The 14771-nt window shown below is 32.8% G+C and overlaps 1 protein-coding gene across 1 annotated transcript; it reads left to right on the plus strand.

Annotated features, from left to right (window-relative positions):
• The first annotated feature begins 4873 nt into the window (after positions 1-4873).
• Positions 4874-13017, plus strand: LOC143058189 (uncharacterized protein CXorf65 homolog). Its single transcript, XM_076231649.1, has 5 exons — positions 4874-4994; positions 8653-8739; positions 9900-10010; positions 12379-12447; positions 12959-13017. The coding sequence occupies exons 1-5, from the start codon at positions 4967-4969 to the stop codon at positions 13015-13017; spliced, it is 354 nt and encodes a 117-aa protein (XP_076087764.1). The 5' UTR covers positions 4874-4966.
• The last annotated feature ends 1754 nt before the right edge of the window (positions 13018-14771 follow it).

Genomic DNA, 14771 nt, shown 5'->3' on the forward strand with positions numbered 1-14771 from the left:
TATTTGAAAAAGAAAGTAAAATCACAAAAATACTGAACTCCGAGGAAAATTCAAAACGGAAAGTCACTGGCTTACCGGCTGCTAATCAAATGACAAATTAAAATGATAAAACTCATCAAACGAATGGACAACAAATTGTCATATTCCTGACTTGGTACGGGTATTTTGTAGAAAATGGTTGATTGAACCTGGTTTTATAAAGCTAAACTTCTCACTTGTACGACAGTTGCATCAAATTCCATTATATTGACAATGATGTTTGAACAAAATGTCACAAATAGGGGGACAACAGCAACTCGAACCCCATCAAAAATTGGGGGTTTAGGTGTTCCGGAAGGGTTAGAAGATCCTGCTCCACATGTAGCATCTGTTGTGTTGCTCATGTATCACATAAGCAACACGACGGGTGCCACATGTGGAGCAGGATCTGCTTACCCTTCCGGAGCACCTGAGATCACCCCTAGTTTTTGGTGGGGTTCGTGTTGTTTATTCTTTAGTTTTCTATGTTGTGTCATGTGTACTATTGTTTTTCTGTTTGTCTTTTTCTTTTTTAGCCATGGCGTTGTCAGTTTGTTTTAGATTTATGAGTTTGACTGTCCCTTTGGTATCTTTCGCCCCTCTTTTATTACAAAGGCGATAAATTGTCTAATTCGGTAGGTCACATTCGATAAAAGGGAATGGGATTGTAGTAACGACATAAAGAACATATCCAATATCATATATATAACGAGTATTCCATTACGGTCAACCAACTCGTGAAGGCACCCGTAAATTTTACAAAGTGATGATTTCAACTTCACCATATAAAACTCTTTGTTTAAAATTGAAAAGGTCACAATATGGAAGCTGAAATCATCTCTTTTGTCGTAAAGTTTTGTTTTCAACCAACCCTCATGTATACAAGTCAATTTCTAAATTTCAAATAGCAAAATCAAAAGCTCACACACATCAAACGAATGGATGACAACTGTCATATTCCTGACTTAGTACAGGCATTTTCTTATGTAGAAAATATTGGATTGAACCTGGTTTCATAGCGCTAAACCTCTCGAAGCCTGACATTAAGCAAGACACCATCATTCATACGACCAATAATGAAGATGAACAGATTGTAATGATTGTTCGCTGTTCAATGTCCAGCAACAAATATTACATGCATATTCAAAACGATTGCGTGTTTATGAGATCTGCATATGTCGTTTTTGAACTAGTTCGACGCAATGAGTCGGGTTTTTGTGTCGTTTTGAACAACGAATCCAACCAGTATTAGGTCCCTTAGACACCATGGTCCCTTAGACACCATGGTCCTTTAGACACCATGATCCTTTAGGCAGGGTAGAACCGGAAACATTGATTTTGACCTTATTTGCCTCGCGATCTTTTCCAAGACCTCGGTTCTCAAAAACTACCAATCAACGATATCTTCAAAATGTTATCAGAGACTGTACAAGAAATAAGGAAGACTTGACGTGTAGAGTACTGAATCAAGGTGAAGGTTGCAGGGACTAATCACTACAAGTGTAGTAAATTGAGTACTGAACCAAGGTCACAGGGACTAATCACTTGTAGTGAATTTCTCTAAAATCACCTTTTACTTGTGAGGAAGTTTTCCTACATATTTGTTTATTTTTAGGAAGTAGTCACTGAACAATAAACATGTAAATACATCATTGTTGTGGCTAATTAATGAACATAAAAGAAACCATGAGTGATAAGTACAAACAATATGTTACCGGTTCGTTTTTTATATATAAGTAAATCCAAGGCCAAATGATATATGTCACACACGAGGATCTGGATGGTGGGTCCCTCATTTCTATATTCTATAATTTCTTTAGCCTTGGTCATTTTCTCTCTTCTTTATTCTTTTGTCCAATTGTTCTATATACTTTATACTTTAGCACGCCAGCTTTCTCTATACATGTATTTATAGTGTTTGTTCATTTTTCTCTTTTCTTTATATTGTTTGTCCATTTTTCTCTTTTCTTTATACAATATTAATTTGTCCATCTTTCTTTATATTGTCTGTTCATTTTACTATTTTCTTTATATTGTTTGTCCATTTTTCTCTATTCTTTATATTGTTTGTTCATTTTACTGTTTGGTTTATATTGTGTGTTCATTTTACTGTTTTGTTTATATTGCGTGTCCATTATTCTTTATCTTTATATTTAGAGGTCCATTATTCTCTATTGGTTATATTTTAGCGGTCCATTATTCTTTTTTCATTAGTTTTTTTTGCCGATCTCTCTCTTTTTTTTTATTGTGTACTTTTATCATTTATTCTCTATTCTGTAAACTCCATACAGACCCTCAAATAGTTGTTACATTCCGAGAATTTGTCAATCAATTAATCGGGAAGCATCAATAATAGTAGTAGTGAGTAATCCAGTGTGAAAATAGTAAAAACGAAGTAATAAAACCCATGTCATCAGTGCTAGTGTACTTATTGGATCACCTGGTTTCAAGGGTTAGCGAGATCTCTTTTTTTCTGCATATGCGGATCCAGGACTTTTCAAATCGGTGTCATTTTTATACAAGGTAGACTTTCAGTAATGTTACGTGACATAGGCCATGTACATATATATTCTAATACGGCGGGTCAACCATATCTTAATATAATTTATGACAGTTGTGTCATAATAAGAAACTTGTAAAAACCAGTCGGAAAGCGCTCGCTTGATAAATCAGACTAGCACGAAACTCACAATTTATTTAACAAAAAAAAATAAAAATACACAAATCTTGTTTGACGTCCTATACGGTTTATTATTTATTTAACCCCCCCCCCCCCTTTCCTCTCTCCCCCAACAAAAACAAAAATAAGTTTATGACTAATATATGTCTTTATTCAAAGAAAAAAGGTTTTTACAAACTTTGATTTAGAAATAATGATAAAAAAAACACTTGACAGTAGGTCTAACTAATATAACTAAATGATTGGTCGCACTTTTTTTATATACCAGGAACTGTAAACCCGTATGTAAATATGTGATCAGCAGGATTCCTGATTCCAACTCCACAGTGGTCCTGACATTATTCCTAGTAGAAAATCAGTCGAAGAAACCTTTCCAACATTTCATTATTCCCACCCTCCTCTTCTTCATATCCCTTCCCCCTCTTCCCTTAGTGTCCACCCCCTTAATCCTGCTTCCAATCCCCACCCCTCATTCCCTGGTTGGCTTATCTACGTATCCCTGTCTACCTCTCTATGTACATAGTTTAACACACGTAAACTTTAAATGGCTTTACTGATTTCGATTTTCAGGAAAGTTGTATTGATGTCTTTGACATAGTTTCTTAAAATCGTTTTGATATTTCTGATGTCTACCAGTAAGTAGACAGTGTATACCTTGTTGAAAAAAAGATATAGATACGTTTTCTGCAGTGTTTCAATTAGAATATGTATATTTACAAATGTTAGGCAAATCTCAGAATTCGGTCTAGTGCATGCAAAGGAGTTTTTATGCCCCACCTACAATAGTTGAGGGGCATTATGTTTTCTGGTCTGTGCGTTCGTTCGTCCGTCCGTTCGTCCGTCCGTCTGTCCCGCTTCAGGTTAAAGTTTTTGGTCAAGGTAGTTTTTGATGAAGTTGAAGTCCAATCAACTTCAAACTTAGTACACATGTTCCCTATGATATGATCTTTCTAGTTTTAATGCCAAATTAGAGTTTTTATCCCAATGTCACGGTCCACTGAACATAGAAAATGAAAGTGCGAGTGGGGCATTCGTGTACTGAGGACACATTCTTGTTATATGGTGTATTTGCATTGGTATAAATATGTTTTTAACATGTTTCTTTTATGTGGGAAGTTAAATCATTTCTTTTTTGTTAATCTAAAGGAAAATCGCATTAAGAATTACTTTCTTATGGAAATGAGAAACCTTTGAAAATCAATGTACTGACTATGCCTATAATGGGTCCTCTGTTGGAAATAAAATGTATCTTATCTTATCTTATAGCTTACAATACTGTTCACTAAACATCGACTAGTACTGTAGAAAGTATTATTCATAAATCTAGTGGTGAAATATTGTTGTCGTATGAATGTAAAAACTGGTATGCATGCACTAGACCAAATTCTGAAACATTAACTCAGATTTGGATAACTGCATGTTTTGATTGATTGCTGGTTGCCAGTGGCAAATATTTCATGCATGTTCCTGACGACTGAATGTTTGGAAAAAAGAAAGGGGTAATATGACAGCCAATGAGACATCTATAAATCTTAGTCTGAATGATGTGGATGTTAGCAGACATCTATAAATCTTAGTCTGAATGATGTGGATGTTAGCAGACATCTATAAATCTTAGTCTGAATGATGTGGATGTTAGCAGACATCTATAAATCTTAGTCTGAATGATGTGGATGTTAGCAGACATCTATAAATCTTAGTCTGAATGATGTGGATGTTAGCAGACATCTATAAATCTTAGTCTGAATGATGTGGATGTTAGCAGACATCTATAAATCTTAGTCTGAATGATGTGGATGTTAGCAAATATTGGTCATTATACGGCCTTCAACAATGAGGAAAACCAAAACCGAATTATCCGCTATTTAAGACACCAGGCGGTTCATCAAATTCATAACTATAAACTGAAAACGAACGAAAAAGTGATGAGCGCACCTTTTGTCTTAATTATATTTTAAAATTAGTAATGTTTATTTCAAACGAACTGTCAAAGCGGAATATACTATTTATATATATATATGGAACAAGCAATAGTGTTATAATACCATTGTTCTGGGATTATATCTGTACAATTATAAAGCATGGTTTAAATAATATAATACCCTTAGCCATGTAATGGTAGGATTAAAAGTTAAATTTTAAATATAATATTAGAAATCATTCTGTTGTATTTTACAATGTCCGTTGATATAAAATTATTAGTAGAATTTAAAAGGACGCATTTGTGATATATAATTAATCAATGATTGTTCTATCAGGTTTAAGACAATGGCTTTTATTACTGTGAAATATGGAGGTAAAATATGTGTATGGGGGTAAGAGATCTGTATTGGGGTTTAAGGTGTATTCGCATTGGTATAAATATCTGTTTTACCATGTTCCTTTTGTGTGGGAAGTTAAATAATTTCTTTTTTGTGAGTGTAAAGGAAAATTCAATCGCAATAAGAAAACTTTGAAAAGTGAGAATAGAGTTAGAATAATATTCAGCAAGATGCACATCCTTATTGACGAACTTGTAGTATAGTACAATTTAATTTCGTTAAAATTTCTCACAGTCAAATCTAGTATGTTGATGTACATGTAAGTTATTTGTCTGTTCTATGTAATTCTTTCAAAATATTTTCTTAATATATGTTTTCATCTTATTATCTTATTGTTTATCAATACCAGATACATATAACTTTGTTTCATATGTTTCTGGCAATACATATACAATATTTGTACATTGTTGACAAAAACATTTTGTGTATGAGCTTTAGCAAATAGGACGAAAAAGCGAGGCTCGCCGACCTTTTCTCCTGTTTCGTAGCGAGTACAAATACATTTTATATTTTTCAACAATATACATATATTGTATTTATCCTGAAAGTTACACCCAACACTTCAAACTTTAGTTTTTATAATCTAAATCTTTGTCTCTTATTTTACAATGAAATCGACATAGTTAAAACGCGGACCGGGAAGAGGACCCCATTATGAACTGTTATGCAAAAAGAAATATCCACATTACCGCTTGCTCAACAAATAAGCAGGGTAGCAGGAGACTTGACAAGTACATATAAAGCACAGAAATATTTGTGTACTTGCTATTTGTACAATAGTTGGCTGATTGCAGGATACAATCTGCAGTTACTATCCTCATTTATAGCTGATTTCAGGATACAATCTGCAGTTACTATCCTCATTTATACAAAACGGATGGATAAAACGTTGTGAATTAGTCATCGGAGCAACACAAAAAAAAAATCACTCGACCACACGATTTCTTTCGTTTCTTAATTATAGATGTAAAGCAATGGTTCGTGTGACTCAATCGAATATGTTTAAGCATAGTTTACATTGTCTCTATTTTTTTTATATTTTTTTTTTTTGTACTTTGTAATCAGAAAATATACAGTCAGTGGTGTATTTATATTTGATGTATTTGTAATTTATAAAGTTGTAGTCAAGTGCATTTAGAGTGTATAGAAATTACGTACATATTTTGAATGTATTAGATTTTTTTTTAAATGGAGATGAGAGGTTTTATTATAAATGGACGAACTCTAAGTGTCAATAAATATTTTTTTGTTAAGAATAGATAGTTTCAGAATTTGACGAATAGTTACTAAATGATCAAATTCCTCAAGATAGTATGCAATGTGTACTGTAATTGATAAGGAGATACGAGGGTCTGAATGAAGGTTTCAAAATAGAGAATAATGGAATATAGTAAGGGGGTGGGGTTTGGGAGGGGTTAACACGCAGAATGGAGGGCAAACAAATAATAAATAACAGAAAAATGGCTAGAAAACAAGTAATAGAGCATAATGGGATATTAAAATTATATGCAAAGAACAATGAAGACAGTAACTAAAGAATAGAGAAAATAGGCAAAGAATAAGGAAACGGCGGACTTCCAGACCCGCAGATATGCTTGTCAATACTATGATTGGTTGTGATGCTCCCTACTGTTTTGATCTGGTTATCAATAAACCAAACATAATCCTCAAATGACTGACAGACAGAAAATCTTAATCCCCAGAACGTTTAAATGATTGACAATAAGTATTGAAATTAATCCTACTTATTCTAACAAAGACTTATCAATAATTCAAGAGACATTCCAAACGGATTTGTCAATCGATAAAGATCAATAGAATGTTTGTACTAATGTTTACACTGATAGATGTAACGGCTATGTCTTAAAACAGGAAAATAAAATATGCATGTTTGTTTGCCACAGGGGATCTACTAAGATCGATCTAAGATGCTTCCTTTAGGCTTTGATAGACTATTATTAGCCTGTAATTCAGTGGTTGTCGTTTGTTTATGTGTTACATATTTGTTTTTTGTTTATTTTTTTACATAAATAAGGCCGTTAGTTTTCTCGTTTGAATTGTTTTACATTGTCTTATCGGGCCTATTATAGCTGACTATGCGGTATGGGCTTTGCTCATTGTATAGTTGTTAATGTCTGTGTCATTTTGGTCTTTTGTGGATAGTTGTCTCATTGGCAATCATACCACATCTTCTTTTTTATATTTTCATATAACCGACTTTTTTCACCGGGTGTATATAAATTTTCGACAGGCAACCTACATGATCCTACATTATGGTAGGACTTTCTGGTACTCGGTCAATTACGAACAACTAAATAAAGTAAAATCCCACTTGAATTGGTATCATATTTAAAAAAAAAAAATATTTGTTATAGATTTAGTTTTAAGGACTCTCTTACTTGACCTAGTACCAGAATGTTCAGCCACAAGCTTGATAACCTGTCGAAACATTATATACCCAGAGTCAAAAGTCAGTAATATGAAAAAAGTCTGTTAGGATTCCATGTTATAGGGAAATTGTGTTAGGTCGATTGATCAAATAAAATAAAGACGGAGTGAAACGACAACAACATCTATACAACAGAAAGTGTAATTGCATTATATACTTTGAATTGAAATTCTGCATATAAATGTACAATAGTTCTTTCACAAGAATGGGATGTGTTCATTATATCTACTTTGAAGTACGATGGACGATTTTTTTCAGAATATTTGAATAATACTTCGGACTTTCATTACCTCAGATTATTTTGTAGTAGGTTACGATGATCATTTACCATTCATTGCCTCTTTAATATGTAGTATTGCTTTTTCTTCAATAGAATATAAATATACATAAGTAGTTTTGGAATGAGTGCTAATCAGACAACTCTCTCACACAAGTTACAATTTGTAGCATTAAGCCATTATATTAGTAGGTAAAAGTGCGGTCATCATCACGAAGCCTTGTCTTACACTGAACAACAAGCTATGAAGGACCACAAAAAATAACATGTGTATAACAACTCAAACGGGAACACCAACGGTCTTTTAAACATGTTTACACAGTACATCATACTAATGGAAAACCTAAAACAATTTATAACCAAGTAAATTCAAATGGCGTGTCGCCATTTTAATTGTTGTGTTAAACAAAATGTCCGTTTCTGTACTTATAGCTTAGATTTTGACGTCTAAACATTAAAGTTTTTGTGTTGACTGGATTTTGTTTTATTGTTTATTTGTATTGTTCTAAATACAAAGTTTAAACATTATGAACATTGATGGTCATACAAAACTAAATGACAATATTATGATTAGAAATGAATTGCTGTGCACACTGTTAAGTAAATTGAGAGGGATACCTTTAATAATATGAAATCAACAGAACGATTGGTTAAGTAGGTATAAAAGATTGGCCCTGAACTAATGGTATAGCGTAGCTTACTTTTTGGGGTACGAATACAAAATTACCCTCTAGCGCAAAGGTTATTTATCAAAGAATCAACTATAGAATCCTCTTTTACTAATGTATTCCCCACTCTTTCTCTGTACTTGTTGTGCCTCTTTTTTTCATTTGTACTGCAGTATGTTCGGTGGTTAAAGTCAGCTATTTTTATTGGATTAAACAATATTAGTTAATTTATTTTTTAGATTCTCAAGAAGATATTTTCAATCCGAACTGCAGAACATTTAACTTGCTTAGATGTATTCAACGTCGATGTAAATGTAACGATGAGGGTGAGTATAAAACGACTTATCTGATTGGTCGAGTGAAAGTTTAGAACAACTTGTTTAATTGATTGAAGGGTAATTGACTGGTCATGCATCAATTTAGGCAAGATTCCTCATCATCAATCTGTCCAATCTAAATTAGTTTTTTACTTTGTTTCTGTACCTACATATTAATCTTCTATGCATATACCTCACCTCACGACTACAATTTCCAAATACAAAGACGTGTTACAGTATCACACTATTGACGACTTAAAAAGTCTAAACCACCTGTGCTAGTTTCAGCTGGCCCGGTTATTACTGCTAACATAAACATTGAGATTAATACTCCTTTGCGATATGTTTTGTCAAAATATATGAGATATTATCATGAGCTTTAAAACATCAATTAAAAGCCCAACTTTATAAAAGGTTGCACAATTGCCGATCTCAAAAGTAGATTCAAAAAGGGGTAGTCCATAATGACTGAAAAAATCAAACCAAAGACTAAATCAAACAACGAAACGCATGACAAAAACCCTGTTTATATATATTCCTGGCTAGGTACATGAATTTTCCCAAGAAAATGGTGGTTATGTTCTACCTCGCTATGCTCGTCCGAACATAAATTATTTCTCATTCTATATAAAGAAACAACAAAGACTAATATGGCAGGAGGTACACACCAAACAGTTTTAATATAACATTTTTTCAAAATACATGTATACCGTGCAATCGAATATTAAAGTCCATACATCATGCGTCATTATATTATCTATATAATCATCTCAACTGTGCTCATACTAATATCTACAAAAACAAAATACAAAGAATTAGGATTTATACAAAGCATAATATTACAATCTGAATGTAGTAAAGTTGTCGAACCAGTTTGGTGTGTGAAATCTCGATGAAATGAAAAGGGCGCGTAAAACAGTATATAAAGTCCGAAAACCGAATTACTCAGTATTCCGCGAAAGAAATAGGACGAAATCTCAAAACGAAAAGAAATATAAGTTTAACTATGTTTTATAGCTGGCTTAACTTTTGGTTCAGTCGAAGATTTTACAAGACAGAAATCAGACAAAAGTGGTAACATACAGATTTTATGAGTAATAATTTATGTCAGTCGAACTATAAGAAAATATTGACATCCTTAAGGTTTATTAAGAAATGTTTTGTTTCAGTCGAACTATCAGATGAAAGTGGTAATATAAAGTTTTTACGAGAATGTCCAAATAGATATGCCAGTGAAATGTTGACGGACAGAGAATCATTAGTATTACTACGTGTAGAAAGTATGTATATAACTGATTATATGATAAAATACCTACCTTGGTTCGTTTTCCTATAAAAAGCTACTAGTACCTCCCTTAATTTGTTCTCCTCTTATAGCTGATGTCTTTCCCTCGGTTTTAGTTTGTTATCCGGATTTGTTTTCTCTCTATCGATTTATGACTTTTGAACAGCGGTATACTACTGCTGCTTTTATTTTCCATACAAGATCATGTGAATTATCAGAAGTATTCCTAGATTGGATTGCCTATAAACAACTTGTTTGCCGACTGGACTGATCGGAAGTTAATTCCTTTGTAAGTGTTCCGTACAAAAAAAGTAATACATAAAAATAACGAACTTTAATGAAAATTCCTAACGAAAAGTTCTTTATCAAATGGCAAAATCAAAGTCTCAGACACGTTAAACGAATGGAAATTATATTGGTTTACTTAACTAATTTGTTTTCCGTCTATACATATAATAAGTTAACAATTCAACGTTAACCCCTCATATAAAAATTAAAAGTTGGAGTACAATTTCCAATGCGACAACCCCCTCCCCCGATAGACGGAATGACGTCGAAGTAAACAACAGTTTGACCTTCAAAATCCAAACCGCAAAGAAATATATAGAAGAACCCAATAATGGTTTATCGTTACAAAGTGTGACTTGGACGGAGAGTTTTCTCCTTGGCATTCGTGCCACATCTTCTAAAATCTACCGACATAACGTACAACTGTAAAACCATTATATAGAGCTCGAGAAATCTTACGACCTTATCTAAGTATTAAATACACGAAAAACAAAAATTATAAACATACGGAGATATGGTAGGATTGGTATGACACAATTACCTACCAGAGGTCAGATGACATTGGTACAAGCAATTGTTAGTACCATTAAGGTCTTCAACGTGAAAACAAATCCTCACATATTGTCCACTATAATAGAAACAATTCAACGAGAAAAAAAACAAACGATACAATTTATGACTGTCAATACTATTTACAAAAAACGGATATGGCAGACATTTTCCCTTGTGATCGGTGAGAGGTTATTTCACTTAGTTTGTATTACAAAGTTGTTTTCATTTGAAATACTGAAGTATGAGCTTCATATCGAATGGTAAAAAAAGTATGTGTTTCATATCAAGTGGAAAAAGCACATTGTATGCATGTCCCTGTCGTGGATCGGACCCAGGATTACCCGCTCTCAGGGTGTCAACCCTATTAGAAAACTTCCACTAAAGAGGTGGTGAAATATAATACAATATTTTCAAAAGACTTATTGATAAATTTTCTATCTGCAAATTCATCATGTTAATAAAAAAATATTTAATAACAATTCAAAAAGACAAAACATCAAGAAAACAATGACATTGGATATAAAAAAACGCTTATGAAAATATCATTTGTAATTACATGATGCACGATTGTTTTAGAAGATAACTGTAATTTTAGAGAGAAAAACGCTTTTAACTAAAACACTTAAGTGTATAACTATATTCAAATTTCCATATTATATTTTATTATTGTATCAATGATGATTTCCCCGTACGTTGAAGTTGTTGTTTGAATTCTCACAAACGTCTCATTTTTCTATGATTCTAAATTATGTCTTGTTATATTAAATCTGCTGATCATACCATAGAGATGCCTGATTCAAATTTATTACTTTATGAAGAGAAGATTCAAACATCAATCTGGGACCCTATATTGTTGACATTTTTCGTCAATTTGTTTCCCTTGAATCTTACTGCGTAATACTTTTATAGATCATTGACCATGTTGACAGGACATGAGACGCAAAAATATCAAACAGTAACATCACATTACACTGAATCAAGGTCAAACTTTTGTGTCAACCCGCGTCAATTTAACATTGAAATGCACCCGAATTTATTCAGACAACCGATCAACTATCGAATCGTTTTGTCATTTCATATTCCACATTTCCATTCTCAATTTTATTTAAGTAAAAAGTAAAATCACAAAACTATTGTACTCAAATTCAAAACAGAAAGACCTTAATCAGACAGCAAAATCAAAAGCGCAAACACACCAAACGAATGGATAACAACTGTCATGTTAAGTAAATAAAAAAATACTGACACATTTATGTCAACTATTTTCAAAAATGCATGTTAAGCTTTAGTCTAACATTATTTCTACTATACATGTCATTGCAATGCTGACAAATCCCAATGACCGAACTGCTGTTAACAAAAGTCTTACTGATTTTAAGGCTTATCTCATAAACTCCGATTTAATTACCCTCTACAATTCCTACAAATATCTGCTTTGCCTACTTAAGTTTTCCTGTGAAAATATATCAATATGTATGATGTTGTTAATGTTGTTTTGCCATGTATTTTTTTTTTAATTATAGAGAAGGATTCCCATGGTGAAATTTACGTACCACTGTTAAACGACGAATACATTTCAGACGAATTCCGCAGTAAGTATTTTTATATTGCTAAAGATATATTATAGGTACAATATTCTGTAATAAGAAAGAACAATTAACAATTTTTATGAGTTTGACTGTCCCTTTGGTATCATTCGTCCCTCTTTTACCCGTGGCTGTCTCGATGAAAACAATTGTGATGTTTTAAAAAAATATTTGAAGAAAAAATTGTCTTATGGTTGAGGCGGTACAACACATCATTGATTTGATGCTCTGGATTTACAATGTATCTTCACCAGGAACGGTCAAAGCAAAATATTTGAAAGCTGAGGATGTATTAATCGAAAGTTAAACAGATATATGATAAAAAAAAAAAAAAGGTACCTAAAATAGCCAAATTCATCTATTGTCATACCTTGTTTGTTTTAAAAAATTTAAAATTCATAAACGAAAAAATTTAAAAAGGTTTGTTATGAATAATGTCAGTACCGAAGCATTGACTAATGAGATGATGATACTCTCTGTATTTACTGTACATGTGTTAATAATCATTTGGTTGTAGCACGAATATCTACTCAGCTGATGATATTCCTTGTATTGACTGTTCATGTGTTATATTAATAAAGATTGTGTTGTAGCACGAATATCTACAAAAGGATCGGGAGGATCCGGTTCACGGCCAAACAGCAGACGAGTTAGATCAAACACAAGGCGGAGTAAAAAGGACGAGAAAAAACAGCGAACTGAAAGTAGAGGAACCGCGCCATCTGCCAAATTAGATTCAAAACGATCAAGATCGCGGCAAGGGAAATAAGCCAAATTAGTTATTGTTTTATCTCAGGTTTAAAAACAGTTGCGTCCCATCGTATGAAATAAACTATTGTAAATGTCCATTAACATTGAAACTGAATATTTGTAAAGTATTCATTACAAATTAAAAGAAATTGATAGATAACACAACCAAGATATATTACTATATATGCCTTATAAGTTTTGTTTTATCTTATCGAATGTTGATCGGATTACAAGACAGAACATGTTGTTTCGATTTTTTTTAGTATTTTCGGAGGGTTCGTTGTTGGTTGTTCGTATTGTCTGTTGTACTGTCAATGAATTTGGTAATACGCTTTACCATTATATTTAAAACGTTATGAAGTTAAACATGCTCATTGTTTCGAAGCTCGTTTATATAGGGTCGGGTATCATAACATACATGTTCCATTGACAATTTAATTGTGTTTGCATACAAGTGGGAGGTTTGGCTAGCTATAAAACTAGGTTTAACCAACCATTTCTACATATAAAAGGAGGTTTAGCTAGCTATAAAACTAGGTTTAACCAACCATTTCTACATATGAAAATGCCTGTACAAGTCAGAAATATGAAAGTTGTTGTCCATTCGTTTGATGTGTTTGATCTCTTGATTTTGCCATTTGATTGCGGACTTTTCCTCGGAGTTCAGTATTTTTGTGATAAATTATTTTTTGCATTAATAATTTTTAAATACCATTTTTGTTTGATCTAATATCATTACCCAAACGAGCAAACAAGGATGCCACTCCTATAGCAGGAGCTAGCTACCCTTCAGGAGTACCTGAGATCACCCCTATTTTTAGTTGGGTTTTTGTTGATCATTCTCTGGTGTTCTATGATGTCTTTTATGTATAGATGTTTGCCTTTTGATTTTTGTTTTTGTTTTTTGTCATAGTTTTGTCAGTTTATTTTCGATCTATGAGTTTGACTATCGCTCTGGTATCTTAAGCCCCTGTTTTACATATGGTGCTTTTACTGTATGTAGTTTTCACGTAATGAGGCTCAACAATTTCGAAGCTCTTTGATATTTGATTGTATTTGACATAGTATGGAGTTTCGAAATGATATTATTGTATTATTGTATTTGGTTCGAAAAAAGGTAGAATAACAAATATTCGAAACTCCAATGAAAATTCAAAACTGAAAGTTCCTTTTCAAATTGCAAAATCAAATTCGTAAACACATCAAATAAAGGGAAAACAATTGTCATGGTTCTGATACAGGCATTTCCTTATGTAGAAAAAAGTGGATGAAATCTTCTTTTATAGCTCTTGAACCTAAGCCTGCCACATGTATGCTAAATAAACTGTTATCACAGAGATATGTCTCGCCTTTTTGTAATTTTGATTATGGAAGTGTTAAAATCAAAATAGCAATACTTTAACATCGTACACAAGTTATGAAAATATTCAAAGTCAATGAACCATGACAGAGTTACATGGCTATATAAACAAGTCAATAGACCATGACTAAGGGGGCGGAGCTAAATTATCTCCATGGAAATGAGGTATGCCGATGCCTACTCAACTGCATACCAAATATCATTGACCTACCACTTGTGG

The sequence above is a fragment of the Mytilus galloprovincialis genome, chromosome 14 (assembly GCF_965363235.1).
Source record: "Mytilus galloprovincialis chromosome 14, xbMytGall1.hap1.1, whole genome shotgun sequence".
NCBI lineage: Eukaryota > Metazoa > Mollusca > Bivalvia > Mytilida > Mytilidae > Mytilus > Mytilus galloprovincialis.

Excerpts from the sequence above, each read along its gene's own strand:
- LOC143058189 (XM_076231649.1), top strand. The coding sequence starts at position 4,967 with ATGGCTTTTATTACTGTGAAATATGGAG. Across the intron at positions 8,740-9,899 it reads ATGTAAATGTAACGATGAGG|TCGAACTATCAGATGAAAGT; the intron begins GTGAGTATAAAA and ends GTTTTGTTTCAG. Across the intron at positions 12,448-12,958 it reads CATTTCAGACGAATTCCGCA|CACGAATATCTACTCAGCTG; the intron begins GTAAGTATTTTT and ends ATTTGGTTGTAG.